General features: G+C 57.6%; 5 protein-coding genes across 5 annotated transcripts; 2 read left to right on the forward strand and 3 right to left on the reverse strand.

Moving 5' to 3' along the window:
* Window positions 1–948: 948 nt before the first annotated feature.
* GLRG_01451 (uncharacterized protein) lies at window positions 949–2,151 on the reverse strand (the record flags this gene model as incomplete). Its single annotated transcript, XM_008092136.1, has 1 exon — window positions 949–2,151. One exon carries the CDS (start codon window positions 2,149–2,151, stop codon window positions 949–951), a length of 1,203 nt encoding a protein of 400 aa, XP_008090327.1.
* Window positions 2,152–4,349: 2,198 nt separating this feature from the next.
* GLRG_01452 (uncharacterized protein) lies at window positions 4,350–5,488 on the forward strand (the record flags this gene model as incomplete). The annotated part of the gene is made up of 3 exons (XM_008092137.1): window positions 4,350–4,382; window positions 4,479–4,531; window positions 4,606–5,488. The coding sequence occupies 3 exons, from the start codon at window positions 4,350–4,352 to the stop codon at window positions 5,486–5,488; spliced, it is 969 nt and encodes a 322-aa protein (XP_008090328.1).
* Window positions 5,489–6,232: 744 nt separating this feature from the next.
* GLRG_01453 (inosine-uridine preferring nucleoside hydrolase) lies at window positions 6,233–7,819 on the reverse strand (the record flags this gene model as incomplete). Its single annotated transcript, XM_008092138.1, has 4 exons — window positions 6,233–6,605; window positions 6,741–7,400; window positions 7,493–7,578; window positions 7,754–7,819. The coding sequence occupies 4 exons, from the start codon at window positions 7,817–7,819 to the stop codon at window positions 6,233–6,235; spliced, it is 1,185 nt and encodes a 394-aa protein (XP_008090329.1).
* A 1,282-nt stretch (window positions 7,820–9,101) lies between these two features.
* Window positions 9,102–10,767, reverse strand: GLRG_01454 (uncharacterized protein; the record flags this gene model as incomplete). Its single annotated transcript, XM_008092139.1, has 2 exons — window positions 9,102–10,566; window positions 10,622–10,767. 2 exons carry the CDS (start codon window positions 10,765–10,767, stop codon window positions 9,102–9,104), a joined length of 1,611 nt encoding a protein of 536 aa, XP_008090330.1.
* A 445-nt stretch (window positions 10,768–11,212) lies between these two features.
* Window positions 11,213–14,729, forward strand: GLRG_01455 (impB/mucB/samB family protein; the record flags this gene model as incomplete). The annotated part of the gene is made up of 2 exons (XM_008092140.1): window positions 11,213–11,460; window positions 11,519–14,729. The coding sequence occupies 2 exons, from the start codon at window positions 11,213–11,215 to the stop codon at window positions 14,727–14,729; spliced, it is 3,459 nt and encodes a 1,152-aa protein (XP_008090331.1).
* Window positions 14,730–14,921: the final 192 nt, after the last annotated feature.

Below are 14,921 nucleotides of genomic sequence, written 5' to 3' on the forward strand. Positions count from 1 at the left end.
ATAACCGCCCGCCGACGGCCCCCGTCCGGGGAAGCCCAGGCGCTTACGGATGCAGCCCGGCCGGTCAGCCAGAAAAAAGTAGTACCCTGGCCCTGGCTTCCGTCGGTCGCACGGTGCCCATCGGCCTGCTCCCGAGACTCTCTCACGTTCCGTGCAGGGACATGATACCGCTTTGCTTTGCCTCTGGCGGTTAATCAACGAGCAACTCCGTCGCAGACCCGACTCGCGCTAGCCACTCATGTGTACAGTCGCAGGCATCAGCGACCGCATCAGAGTTCATGGTTGCTGCGAGGGGGGGGGGGGGGGGGCATGGAGAGGAGATCGGACGGTCTAAGCTTTGTTGGAAGGGGGGTAGGCAAGCAACTGCAGTAACACCCTCCCCATTCCCTGGATGATGATGACCGAGGTGTGTTCCGAGGTTTACAACAGTTGGGCCTCGTGAGAGATATAGTGTACAACTACTTTGGTATCTTTTCTTGGGAGGCCCTAATTCGGTCGCAGATTCTCCTCCTCGCGGCCTGAGGGTGTTCAACCTCATCCGAGACATGCGTCTGATTTCACCCATGCCGATCTCATCCATGCGGGGTTGGCTTCCATCGGATCATTGGAAATGCCAATTTGTCAGGCGAGTACTGGGCTATCGGCAGCACCAATTCCCCCATCGTTCCATGAAATTGTTGAGCTCTTGGTTGCTCAAAACCCGTCGGGACCCTTCAGCGCAGTTCCCTCATGATCTCTCCTTATCACACACGTCTTCATCGAGTACCCTTGATGGTTTGTTTCGGTTTCTATTCATTCAAGTATGGCTTAGATAATCGTCATGCATGCGCCCCGGTCCTATGCAGAATAACAAGCCTGACTCTGCGGATATTCCCCTCAGAAACACGCCCAACCCCAAGAAAAGTGGTATAAATACAAGGAAGAGATGGCTGGCCTCGGAAAACCCCTTCAGATCTCATTCTCTTCAATCATGCCGAGAACGTCCAACTCGGTCTTCACCAAGCGTTCGAATTCCTCCCTGTCAATACCGGACGAACGCGCCAGCAGGAAGAGGTTGTGGATGCTTCGCGACACATGCTGCTTAACTCCGAACTCGTTCTGGTCCTGCTTGCCCACGGACTCCTCGAGCTTCTCGACCAGACGGCTGCCATTGCTGCTCGCGCTCGAAGCCGGACGCGGGTGAAGAAGCACGGCCGCTCTGTCCTCGTCCTGCTGGCTGCGGATCGAGGGCGAACGCGGCGCCTCGGCCAGTGTCCAGGAGCCGTTCGTCTCGACGAGTCCCTTATCCGAGTTGTCTCGGTTAACGACAGTGCCCAGTCCCAGGGGAGGGGCAACGTCGAAGCCTTCCACTTCTTCATCGGGGTCATGGGCGTCCATCGCCGGCTGTACTGAATCATACTGTGCATAGTAGGCGTCCTCTGCCGAATCTGCTCGAAACTGTCCAAGCTGCGACGGCCGATGTACATGCGGTGCGGGAGAGCGCTTGGTGGCGGGAGAGTCGTTTGCCGGGGTACGCGCGGGCGTTGCATCGTATCTGTCCCAATATCCGTCGTCCTCTTCCTCTTCCGCCTCGGGAACATGGTTGTGTGATACGCTGGCTGGTGCCTTGGAAACGCTCGTCTTGGACTTTTCATCGGCGTAGGCCTTCTCAGCCTCGGCGATGGTTGAGTAGCCACCAAAGGTTCCAAAGGGCGCCGCCGCTTTGTCGATAACGCTGACCTCGCCGATCCTCCAACCGTCGCCGCCACCGTCCTTGTCTCCGACACAGTAGATGAGCTGAAAGGTCAACTCGAGCTCCTCGAGGGCAACAAAGGCCTGCAAGGTTTCCAGGTCAAGGCGCCTGTACCTCGTCTTCGCGTCATACTCCCAGTCTACCTCGACCTCTCCTGATACGGGGTGCGGTTCCAGCCTGCCGCTCTGGACGATCTCCAACAGGCGCGCCGCCTTGTCTGTGTGGTATGCCAACAGACGGAGCCAGGGCTCTGTGCTGGATTCCGAAAGAAGCTGGACTCTCTGTCTCAGGATGGGACTCAGAAGGGGCAGGACACCGATGGCGGGCTGGGTAGAGATGCTTGCGGGCACCAAGGCAGGCAATAACGGAGCCAGCAGGCCGCCAATGTTGGGCATGGGGGTTGTGGAGGTTGAAGTCATGGTTGTGGTGATGTATGTGGGTTAGGTTGAGTTGGTGGATTGCAACGGGGTAGATGCTTCGCAGCCACTCCTCGCGAGGAATGGCGGTGGTGGCGGAGGTAATATATACGGGGCGAGGCTAGAAGCGGTAACCCAATGCGAGCGACAGCTAGGTCGTAGGTAGCGGGAGGGTTGGCGTGGGGAGGAGGCACTGGTGATGATATCACATGCAGCCACTGGTGGGCTCGCTGTACAGCACAAGGTCTGAAATTTCTGCCTTGGCAACTAAGGCGGTTATAGATAGGCAGATGTTGGATGTGTGAAGGAGTTGGTGAAGGTGAGTATGGGTATGGATGGATGGGGAGAAAAATAAAACAAGAGACGGGAAAGCCACGACTATTATGAGAAGTCGGATGAGAGACGAGAGGGCGAAGGTCTCTCTATCTTTCTATGCTACGTCTCCGCGTCGAGTTACGCAAAGTCGCGGCCCCATGAGTTCGGGGGGGCTGACCCCACAATCGAGGGGAGGCAAGGGCGGACGGGTTGCCAAGACAGGCAGTATTTGGCCAATGCGGAGGCACTTCAAAGACTGCTGCGACACCGCCCAGGGCAGTCGTTTCGGGCGGAGGGAAGTTGGCCACTAACCGAACCGTGGCAGCGTATGGTGGCCCGCCAATTACACCACACCACACCACACCACACCCATGAAGCGTCCTCTCCTTTTGCACGTGTCAGACTCGACTCGACTCACGCTGGCCGAAGTCTAGTGTAGGTACTACTGCGTACCTAGTCCTCTTGCCATTCGTCCTATCTGTCTCATATGCCTTTGCTATCTGTACCCGCAAAGGTGGCCATGCCTGCACCTCATCTTCCGCTCTCCCGTCCATGGCCGCTGTTTGCTATGCCCTCGAAACATGAGTCGCCGGGCCATTAGACGAGACAAGACATTTGTCACGACGCCTGCCACATGGGATTCGCATTGCTATACTTTTTCTCCCTAAGCAGCTTCTTTTTTTTTTCTGTTAGGTGTCTTTGCCTCCAGAGCCTATCGCCATCTAGTGGCCTATCAATAGTACTCCTGGCCGAGCCGCACCTCCTTTCATTTCCTCAATTCGTGCTTCGGCGTCCATGGACAGCGTCACTAGTCACGAAGCTTCCAGTCGTCACAAGACACACACGGTGGTCTTGGGGCTCGGGATACGCATTGCCATTCCTCGAGTGAGGAGGCGAGTCGAGTCGACCCGAGTCGATTCTCGCAAGGGACCCCGTGAGAAAGCCAAGCCCCGTTCATCTCTTCTTTGCTTTTTTGTCCTATGTCATGTCGAAATTGAGCTCGAGCTTGCATCTGCAGACCTACCTACTGACTGCTGCCTATACCCGTCCGTGTCCATGGCTTCTGTCTCTGTCTCTGTCTTTGTCTCCTCTGTCTCTCTTTGTAGGTTGAAAGGGACCAGACCCTGCGTGGCTATGCCCGCTAAGCTACTCTGGTAAAGTCGCCAGGTCTTGGTGTCCCTGCTTCAGTGACGCTCATGGTGGAGCCCTTCCGCGGTAAACATCCCCCGAGCTGTACGGATAGTATCCGTATACCTACCACTAGGTAATTGTGTGAGAGCCTCTCTGACAGCGCGCTATTGTTAGTATTGCGTCGCACTGCTTGGATGCTCGGGGTGGGCGAACGAGCTCATTATAGCTATCCGTAATTAGCTGCCTTATCTAGCTATCTGTTTATCGACTAAAAAAAAAAGTCACCAGCACGCGAGCAAACCAACAGTCGCAGAAACATTGAGAATCAACAAGCAACTTGCCTAGCGAACAGACCTCCCAGCATTGTGTGGTTTCCTTGTGACTCGGGAAACATCGCCACGTCCTCAAACGCGCTCACCATCAATTGAGACCCCTCAGCCTCACTCACTGCTGAAAGCCTCGATCCCATTGTTTTAAACTTCCCAGCAGTGCCCCGCGGCAAAAGAGGGAGAAAGAAGAAAGAGTATCACACGGCAAACATCTCGCCTGCGACACATCTCATTGCGCCGCTTGGACGGAAAGCCACACAGACGACACGATCCAGCCATCTGACCTTGATAGACCTCGACTTCCGGTCCCGAATCCCACTCGCCCATCCCCGAACACAGAGCAGGAAGAGAGCCTCCTCTGTCGTCCCTTTCCCACCTACGCATTAGATCTGCTGCGCCACGTCCCGCGAGGACACAACCGGGTGCATGTCGCCCAGCGGCGAACGCCTCAAGGACGAGGTAGGGCCTCCACGCCTGACGTGACGGCCTCTCCGGCCTGCTCACGCATCCTCGCTTTGCTGCACGTCACGTTGCTTACTTTCTGTTCGCGCCCAGGGCTCCCGCCTGCAGGTTGTAACGGCCGGCGCCACTGCCGGCCTGTTTGCACGGTAAGGGAGATCGACACCCGCCACCTGTTCCACCACAGTAGCTCACGCTAACCGTCCCCGCGATGCGCAAACAGCTTCGTGATCGCCCCCCTCGATGTCGTCAAGATCCGCCTCCAGCTGCAGACGCACTCGCTCTCCGACCCTCTATCTGTCCAATCCGCCAACGGCGGGCCCGTGTACAAGGGCACCCTGAACACCATCAGGCACATCCTCGCCAACGAGGGCATCACAGGGCTCTGGAAGGGCAATGTTCCCGCCGAGCTGATGTACGTCTGCTACTCGGCCGTTCAGTTCATGACATACCGGTCGACGGCCCAGTTCCTCCAGACTACGTTCGACAATCGCCTCCCGAGCGCTGCCGAGTCCTTCATCGCGGGAGCCGCCGCCGGCGCAGCCGCCACGACGACCACATATCCCCTCGACCTGTTGCGGACGCGCTTCGCGGCGCAGGGCAACGACCGCGTATACAAGAGTCTCCGAACGGCGGTGGCGGATATCTACCGAGACGAGGGCCCGCGCGGCTACTTCCGCGGTCTCGGACCCGGTGTGGCGCAGATCGTGCCGTACATGGGCATCTTCTTCGCCCTGTACGAAGGTCTGCGGTTGCCGCTCGGGGATCTACATCTGCCCTGGGGCGGCGGTGACGCCACGGCTGGTGTCGTGGCCAGCGTCATGTCCAAGACGGCCATCTTCCCCCTCGATCTGGTGCGGAAGCGCATCCAGGTTCAGGGACCGACGAGGTCACGGTACGTGCACAAGAACATACCCGAGTATCCGGGGGCGGTGCGCGCCATGCGGATCATTCTTGCCAACGAGGGCGCCCGCGGGTTGTACCGGGGTTTGACAGTGAGTCTCCTTAAAGCCGCGCCTGGGAGCGCCATCACGGTGTGGACGTATGAGAGGATGTTGAAGGTGTTGCAGAGACTCGATGGCTCTGACGAAAAGATTTTTTGGTGAGTGATTTATAGGAAAGTAGAAAGATCGGATATAGACTGGGGCATGACACCTTTTTTTCTTTTCTTTTCTTTCACTTCGTAGAAAACGGGACTGGGATATTTATGAGGGAAACCCTCTATGTACAACACTCGGGGAGCAACAGATAAGCTTTCCATTAATTCGAGTAAACAACATGAACTGGAGGTCTGTCATGATGACCGTTATGTTGCTGGGTTTTGTAACATCCTAGGGTGCACTCTTCTTGCTCTATGGATGAGGGGTAATGACCACGATACTTCATCGTCTCTGTCGAGTCCATGCTGGGCACACCAGACGTGTGCCCGCGGTTGCGGACGGATGACAAACAGAGATGAGCGCGGCCTCGGAAAAAGGGGTCCCTACGACTGTGTCGCAAATCGGTCCTTGCCGACGTCGTGGAACAGTCACGCCACAGCCTGTCAACTTATCCTGGGTCGATACGCCCCAATGACTGAATGCGCCGCCTCACACACGCTGACGGGGTCTGGAGATAATTCGTCAGTAACTTATATATATAGCAACTTCGGAAGAGCGGACGCCGCTCGCTTGAAACAGCGTCATCGCGGCCCACGTTCCAGCGCCCTCTTCAGACGGCCCCAATGATTGGCAAAGGGAATTTTTGTACGATTTTTTGTCTATCAATACCGGGAAGCATACCATGTAGGCGCGTAGGACACACACACCACAAAAAAAGGCAGGTTCCAGCAGCACCCGACTCCGCGGCGATCAGTTCTCCAGCGCCCCGTTCTCCTTCAGCCCCGCCACCTCGCCGGCGTTGACGCGGTCCGCCCTCTCGGCGCACTCCTCGAGGACCCGCCAGAACATGGGGATGTCGATGCCGCGGGGTATCCGCACGCCCTCGCTGCCCGGCGGCAGCGGCCGCGCGACGGTGCGGCCGAGCTGCGACCGGCCGGCCTTGGCCTCCTCGATGTCGCCCTCGGTGACGACGGTCAGCTCGAAGCGCTCGTGGTACTTTACGCAGTTGCCCTTCTTGGCGTCGTAGTCGTGGAAGGGGATCTCGTGCTTGGTGCCCGTGAGGACGGCGGCCACGGCGAGGGGGTCGTGCAGCGGCGGGCCGGTGGTGATGCCGAACACGTCGCTGGCGAAAGTTTTCACATGTCAGCATCTTTTGTCCCCTAAAAAAAAGAAAAGAAAAAAAAAACCTCCCCGTCGTGTATGTTCTAATAAGGACGGGAGGGTACGGAAAGGCGGCGGCCGGGGGGGGGGACTCTACCTGTATGTCTTGGCGAAAAACATGAGCAGCTCGACCAGCATCTGGCGCAGCGTGGTCTTTCCCTTGCCCGTCTTCTCGGCGGCGCCGTCCTTGCTGTAGAGCAGCAGGTCCCGCACCTCCTGGGTGGCGAGGACCTGGTGCGACAGGTCGAGCGGGACGAGCGTGGTCTTGGCGGCGAGGGCCTTGTTGCTGAAGACGCTGGCGGCGGCCTCGGGGTCGATGATGATGTTGAACTCGGCCCAGGGGGTCCAGTTGCCGATGCGCGGCACGCCGTCGACGACGCCGAGGACGATGTCGGTGAAGCCGTCGCCGATGGCGCCGCCCATGATGCTGAGCCCCTTGATGTGGGCGACGAGCTCCGGGTGCTTCTGGAAGAGGAGGGCGACGTTGGTGAGGGAGCCCGTGGCGACGAGCCAGGCGACGCCGGCGGGCTGGGCCTTGAGGGCGGCGGCCATGGCGTCGACGGCGGGGACGGTGCGGTTGGCATCCCGGGAGGGCTTCGGGAGCAGGTCGGTGCCGTCCAGGCCGGACTCGCCGTGGATGTCGGTGGCGGCCTGCATGGGCGGGCGGCTCATGGGCTTGGCGGCGCCGACGTAGACGGGCACGTCATTGTGCTTGCCGATGGCCGTCAGGATGGAGGTGGCGTTGTTCGTCGTCTTCCTGCATTGGGGGGAGGGTCTGTCAGCAGGCTGTGCCGTTGGGGTGGGGGGCCATTTTTGTTTCCCCATATCTGGCATGAGGTGCTCACTGACACGAGGGGGGCGTTTCCAAACACGGTGGAGAGGCCCAGCAGCTTAATGGTCGGGTGGTAGGCAGCCAGGAGAATGGCGAACGTGTCCTGATTGCGTGTTAGTATAGGGTCATGTGTGCACTGGATGCGGGAGAGTCGCGAAAGTCGGGGCGGTTGCGCGGGAGTTGCATTGGACTCATACCAGCTCCCGAGTTATACCGGAGGGGATGTTTGTATGAAGATGTGCAACCCCTCACACGGAGAGTTGGAGATAACAACTCACATCGTGGCCCGGGTCGCAGTCCAGCCAGACCGGCACTGGCGTCTCGGGAAGATCGAGGGTGACCATGGGGACTCGGGCGAGCAAGTAGTTCACACGTCTGGAATGTCGAGTATTTGGCTTATCACGGTCGATCGTGATACCGCGGATTGGGCACGGGTGAGAGAGTTGTCCTCGGTAAGGTGACCGACTGCCCACGCAGACTCGCGTACCGTGCGCTTTTAGTCGTACCGGGGGTTCCCACTTTCGGTGGATAAGACCAAACCAAACGAGCACGGGGCGGGATGTAGAATGATGGATTTAGGTAGTAGTGTATTCTGGCAATGGGGCGGGGTGAGCCGCAGGTCTACATACAAACATAGATGCATCCCAACGGCAACGGCGGGAGACGCGGCGAGAGGCAAAAGGGCACGCAACATGTGCTAGGCAAATAATTTTTTCCCCCCATTCAAGTTTAATTTTGGTGACTGATTCGTGAAACTTCGCCGGCATCTTCACATCGACAGAAAAACTATGTCTGCGCTGTTTTCTCTCGACTGACATCGGACAAGCCTTGCTGGTGGGGTGCCGACGCCGAGCTCTTTGGGAGGGAATCCTGTCGACTTCTCCGTCCGACATTGCTGCGATTAACCCTACTGGGCGAATGCCATAACGCGGGGGTGCCACGCGCCGTGGGCGGGAGTCGAGCGGGGCCCCCTTTCTGGTCACCACCACAAAGGACGAGGCGGGCAGGTGTGCCCTCCGACCACTGACCACTGCTGCCACCCGACTCGCGTACCTACAATGTACTACTACCCCCCCCTACCCCGGTTCGGAAGGTTCAGCGAGGCAACGCAGGTCGCCCACACACGGGCCATACACAGAGAGCCTCCTCCGTGTTCTGGAAGCCGGCGCGTCGACCGTCGAGCGTTCGGGCTAGTGATGAGTCATCGTCGACTCTGACGTCTTCAGCGTCATCCGCGCGCAAGCTTTGAGGAACCGCCGCCGCAAAGGTTACTCTGCACCGGTGGTGCCTGAAAGTATGGCAGGGATTGGGAGGATGGGAGCGGTGTCCAGGCCGAAACAGAGCCGATCGGTCATCAGGGAAGAAGTACGCAAGCAGTTGTAGCCCTGGCAACATGCTTGGGCAATGGTGTGCGCGTGCGCGTGCGCGTGCGTGTTGTACATGTGTATGATGCGATCGCGCTGGCCATCTTGGCGGGGTGGTGTAGAGGGTATCAATTTGTACAGACAATGGCTGGAGTGTGCTGGCGGGTGACTTCCCATGATGGCAAACTAGCAAGCCAGTTGCACAGTGGTGGCTCCGAGAGCAACGGACATGCGTGACTCTCCCCCCGTCACCCGCTTAAGCTTACGACTTGCTCGCCGCTTTCCGCTGCTCCATCACCCTGAGCACATCGGCCGCGTTGTTGGCGTCGCCCTTCCTCTTCTTAGGGCCCCTCTTCCTCTTGCTTTTGCCGCCCTTGCCGTCCCCTTCGTCGTCATCGTTGCCCCATTCCGAAAGCTTGACCGGAGCGTCGTCAAAGTCTGCCTCGTCTTCGAACCTGCTGGTGCCGAAGCCCATGTCCAAATCTTCGGCGTCCCGATCTGCGCTCTGCAGCATTCTCTTGTGGCGCTCCCGCCGAGCCCTGGCCTCCTGGTCGTCTTCCACGTCCTCGTCGTGATCCTGGTCTCTGTTCGCTGCGTTGAGCTGTGCGGCCCTCTTGAAAGCAGCCTGGATGGCCGGGTCCGACATTGAGGGCCCTTTAAGGGTCTGCGACGAGATGAGCTCCGTCTTTGCGTCCTTGAAGTAGTTGCGGGCCTGCGCCGGCCGTGGTGGCGGCGGCATCGCTATTGTGTCGGCGCTGCGCTCGTCCTTGACCTCTGTCTTGTCCTTGGCCTCTGTCGTGTCCTTGACCTCGCCTTCGCTGTCCTCGTCGGAGCTGTCGTCCATCCCGGCGAGCGGGTCGTAATCGTCCCCTGCATCGGCGAAGATATCGTCGTTGTCGTCTTCTTCGACCTCCTCCTGCTTCTTTCTGTAGAACTCGGGCACCTCCATCCCTAGCGGTTTCGCGTCCTTGTCCGGGACGAATTCCTTACGTTGTTCCTCATCGGCGCCTGCTTGGATCTTGCGAACCTTTCTCTTCTCGTGCCCATCTTCGTCGACGATAATCATAACTTCGCGGCCTTTGCTATCTCGTTCGATACGGGTCCCGGGCTGTTGCTTGGCGCCGATCTTCTTGAACTTGTTGCCCAGTGCGGCTTCCTGCTGGGCCTTGGCGGCCTCTCTCGAGGCCTTCAACTCGGCCAGAATCTGGTCTCGGGTTCTCTTCCTCCCGGGAGCAAGCGCCACGGGTGCGAACTGGCCCTTCTTCTTCGCCTTTTCCTTTTCGACGGCCTGCACCTCTGTCTCCTCCAACTTGTCGAATGCTTCGTCTACTTCCTCCTCAGGCGGAACCTCCTCTTCTTCGTCGCCACCTTTTTTGTCTCCGTAGACGTCTTCGCCCTTTCGCACCCTTTCCAGGAGCTTAAAGTCCAAACCCTTTATCAAATGCGTGCTCGAAAGATCTCCTCCGGCGATTTCGCTGGAAAGCTTCTCGAATGTCGCCTGGTCAATTTCTTCGTTCTTCAGCGCCTCCTCTAGCGCTTTTATCCGCTTGGCGCGGTCGTCTTCTTCCTCATCAGCTCGGTCTCGTGCTCGGTCAACATAGCCCTCCGCGAGTCTCGATCCTTTCGGTGTTGATGTGCGAAATTTCTTTTGCGGCTGGGTCTCTTGATTCCTTGCAGCAAGCTGTCGCGCAAACTCGTTTCGACTATTTCCGATCCCAACAGAGCGCCTAATAGACAGATCAGCAACGCAATCAAAGTGAGCGGGTCGATGGTGCAACATACGGAGTCATGGGAATGCTCGATCGTTGTCGCGATCCCAACGCCCCGGAAGCGGCTGGACTGGCGTTGCTCTGGGGCGTTCCATTGCTCGGAGACAGGGATTTGCTCGATTCGGCACCCAAAAGCTTCCGGAATTGTTCGTTATTCATGGTCGCAGTTCCTCGCAGAGTCAACGTAGAGAAATAGCTACGACCTGGGCCAAGTCGACGGTTAACGTTGCTGGAGCTACCCGCAGGTTTCCAAAGTTGCTACAGAAGGCCCGATTAGTCATGTGGAACATTGGGGGGGTGGGGCGGGCGTGCAGAAACGCGTCTGGCCCACACCACTTAACGCGGTTCCTTGCAGGCATTCACCGCGGCCGGTGCTCCGTCTTCCATCGCCAACTCACTTCATTCAACAATGCCGATTCACGTCAAGAGAAGCAGCCGATGACAATTTTCGCCTCTATGAAAATGTTTGCCATCAAGTACTTGGGTTTTTGGACTGGATAGTATTCGAGGGGTCAGCAGAACCGCCAATGAACACACCGTCGCCGCCTCTTACACTCTTGGAGAGAGCCGTCATTTACGCCCGAGCTCCGAAAGCAGCGGCAACATGAACAGTCGCCTCGACAAGAACTCCTCGCAAGTGAGGAAGCGGATTGAAAACCATGACTTCGTAGATGAGACTGGTGAAGAATATGAGCAGAGCGCTTTCGGGGGCTTTGGCGACTATTTCAGGCGCAAGAAGATCAAGCTGCAGAACCTGGATGCTGAGATGCGATCTGCTTCGCCCGACAAGCCTCAAATCTTCAAGGGTGTTGTTGCGCACGTTATGGGCTATACGCAACCGCCGCTTCATATGTATGTCGCCCTTCATAGGGACCTGCTTGAGATCCTACCACTCACACCAACCTACCAGATTGCACCGCATGCTGGTTCAACATGGCGCAGGATTCCTGCAGTACCTGGACTCGAAAACCATGGCGACGCACATTATCGCGTCTTCTGTTCCGCCCAAGAAATCTGTCGATTACAGCAGATACAGGCTCGTGAAGCCGGCCTGGGTCACCGATTCGATCGAGGCCGGGAGACTGTTGCCTTGGTCGGACTATCGGGTGAACAACAATGACGGGCCACGTCAGAAGGTCTTCAAGCTCGATGACTCCAAAACGGTTAGCCAAACAACACCGCAAGCCAAAAGGGGCTATAGGGAGCAGACGGACGCCAGCTTTTACACAAGCCAATTCAAGGCACCCGCCGGAAGTCCTGCGACACCGTCGTTGGGTCAGTTTGCGGAGCGCGCTGAATCGCCCCTTGCTCGGCCCCAAGCGCGACACTCATACAGTCCATCGTTTTCGCATTCTGCGAAACCGCTGCCGCTCAAGGAAAAAGATGACGTCGAAGAGTTTGACGACATGGAGATTGACGAGTTGGTGGTCGACATCCTCCCCGAGGAAGACAAAGATTCCAGAGTTGAGGAACTCGAGGCAAAGATCGCCCCGCCCGTTCTCGAGAAGGAGCCAAAGCAAGAAACCAAGTCACCGGAGAAGATGACCTCTGAGGAGCACAATGCCGTCCTTCTATCAGACCCCAAGATATGGAAGTCATCAACAGCGAACCCTGATTTCTTGAAGCAGTTCTATTCCGAAAGCCGTCTACACCATCTTTCTACATGGAAAGCCGAGCTGAAATCGAAAATGCAAAATCTTGCCAAGGAGAAAGGGGCATCCCCCAAGGCCATCAAGAGGAAACCAGGGTCGCGGCGGTACATCATCCACGTCGACTTTGACAGCTTCTTCTGTGCGGTGTCCCTCAAGAAGAAGCCTCAATACGTGGACAAGCCAGCCGTGGTCGCTCACAGCAGCGGAACCGCGTCCGAGATCGCAAGCTGCAACTATGTTGCGCGGAAGTTCGGCATCAAGAACGGCATGTGGATGAAGCGGGCGCTGGAGCTGTGCCCTGACATCAAAGTCTTGCCTTATGATTTCCCTGCCTACGAAGAAGCCAGTCGGTTGTTCTACGAGTCGATTCTCGAGCTTGGAGGAGTCGTTCAGAGCGTCAGCATTGACGAGGCGCTCGTGGACATAACCTCGATCATCATATCCACTGCGGGCGCCAACGGCACTGGACTGGACGAAGGCAGCATGTGGAGGGAGCAAGAAGAGGCCGAACAGATTGCGCTCCAGCTTCGGAACAGAATTAAAGAATCAACTGGTTGTGCGGTATCGGTAGGCATCGGAAGCAACATCCTACTTGCCAAGGTTGCTTTGCGGCGAGCAAAGCCTGCCGGACAATTCCAGATCAAGCCGGAGCAAGTTCTCGACATCATCGGGGAACTCGAGGTGAAGGACTTGCCCGGGGTTGCTTATAGTCTCAGCGGAAAGCTTGAGGAAATCGGCGTCAAGTTTGTCAAAGACATCCGACAGGTGACCAAGGAGCGTTTGTCGTCAACACTGGGCCCCAAAACCGGAGAGAAGCTCTGGGAGTACGCCCGCGGCATCGACCGGACCGAGGTCGGAGAGCAACCGCCCCGGAAGTCCGTCTCGGCGGAAGTGAACTGGGGCATCCGCTTCATCAACCAGCAAGAAGCCGAAGAGTTTATTCTCAACCTCTGCAAGGAATTGGAACGACGCTTGCTAAGCGAGCAAGTCAAAGGAAAGCAGTTCACCATGAAAATCATGCGCCGGGCCCTGGATGCACCCCTGGATCCCCCGAAGCACCTGGGCCACGGAAAATGCGACTCGTTCAGCAAGAGCATCTTGTTTGGAGTGGCGACCCATGACGCCGATACGATCGCCAAGGAGGCCGTATCAATACTTCGGTCGTACAGGTTCACACCGGGTGACCTTCGAGGTCTTGGCGTCCAGCTGACAAAACTGGAGCCGATTAAATCTGGCGCAACCGGTCCAGAGAGCAGCCAGCGACGCCTGGTATTCCCCAACTTTGGCGGCCCAGCCGGGGCGAAGAAGGCTGCTGTGGAGCCCATCGAGGATTCAAAGAGCCCCCAGAAGCCGAGAGCTTCTACCCAGAACCGAGGAGATGTGGCGCAGGACCCCATCGCAGACGATCCCTTGACACCGAGAAAACGCAAAGTGCACCCTGCTTTAGCACTGGCACGAGCCGGTGAAAGGGATGCAAAGGCGCAGACGCCTTTGAATATCATGGGAACTCAGTTCATCCTACCTTCGCAGGTTGACCCCTCGGTTTTGGCCGAGTTGCCAGGCGATATCCGGGCCAAGCTGCAGAGAGGCCAGAGGTCGAAGCCAGAGCCAAGGCAGGCGTCTCCACAGGTCAAGTCACGGAGCAACAGCCCTGCCGTGCTAGGCGAGGTGCCCTCACAGGTAGACCCGGAAGTCTTCAATGCCCTACCTGATGACATGAAGGCAGAGGTCCTGGCACAGTACGGTCGCAACAAGGTTCAGCAAACCCGCCTGCCGCAGTCCCCACGCAAGGACAGGCTCATCCAGGCAAAGAAAGTCACGACGCCGACAAAGAGAGGCGGCAGAAGCTTGTTCAACAACGCCAGGGAGAGACAACAAGACGCGGCAGCAAACCGCTTGCAGACCAACTTTCTGTCCAACAAAGAAGCCGGGAACCCTGCCCAGGAAGAGACGGAGGAGCTGGACCAGGAATTCCTCGCGGAGCTTCCGGAGGATGTGCGCAAGGAAATCATCGAAGACCATCGCAAGAAGCGGCTGGCGAAGCGGTCCGGGCTCCTGTTCAACGCTCCTGCTCGGCGGCAGCAGGCCGGAGACTTGGGCGATTCTCTGCCTGTTGGACAAACCAAACTGCAGTTTCCGGCGCCGCCGCCCAAAGTCAACTTCATGGGCTCTGCCGTGAAATCGGTCCAGGAGGTCAAGGACATGCTCGAGGCGTGGCACGACGGGACCCGGCTCGACGGCCCGCACCAAGACGACGTCCTCGTGTTCAAGAAATACCTCTCCAAGGTCGTCTCGGAGGAGCGGGACATGCACAAAGCTTCGAAGCTGGTGCATTGGCTCGGCTGGTTGGTGGAGGAGGACGGCAGCGAGGGGCGCGGCAAGCAGGGGTGGAGAAAGACCATGACGGATATCAAGGCGGAAGTCCAGAGAGCCGTCGAGGGCAGGGGCCTGGGTCCTCTGAGACTATAGGATCTATCGATTGTATAACTTTTTTACGAATAACGACACGATACCATTTCTGCAGGATAACACGTGACGTGTGTATCCGGCAAGACTCGCATCTTTTGTCTGACTTTTTTATCTTCCGCATCGGGCTCAATTGGGCGAGATACGCGCGGTGACACGAGACAATGATGCAATGGGGAAATTGTGTAACCCGGA

The sequence above is a fragment of the Colletotrichum graminicola genome, assembly GCF_000149035.1.
Source record: "Colletotrichum graminicola M1.001 genomic scaffold supercont1.4, whole genome shotgun sequence".
Lineage (NCBI taxonomy): Eukaryota > Fungi > Ascomycota > Sordariomycetes > Glomerellales > Glomerellaceae > Colletotrichum > Colletotrichum graminicola.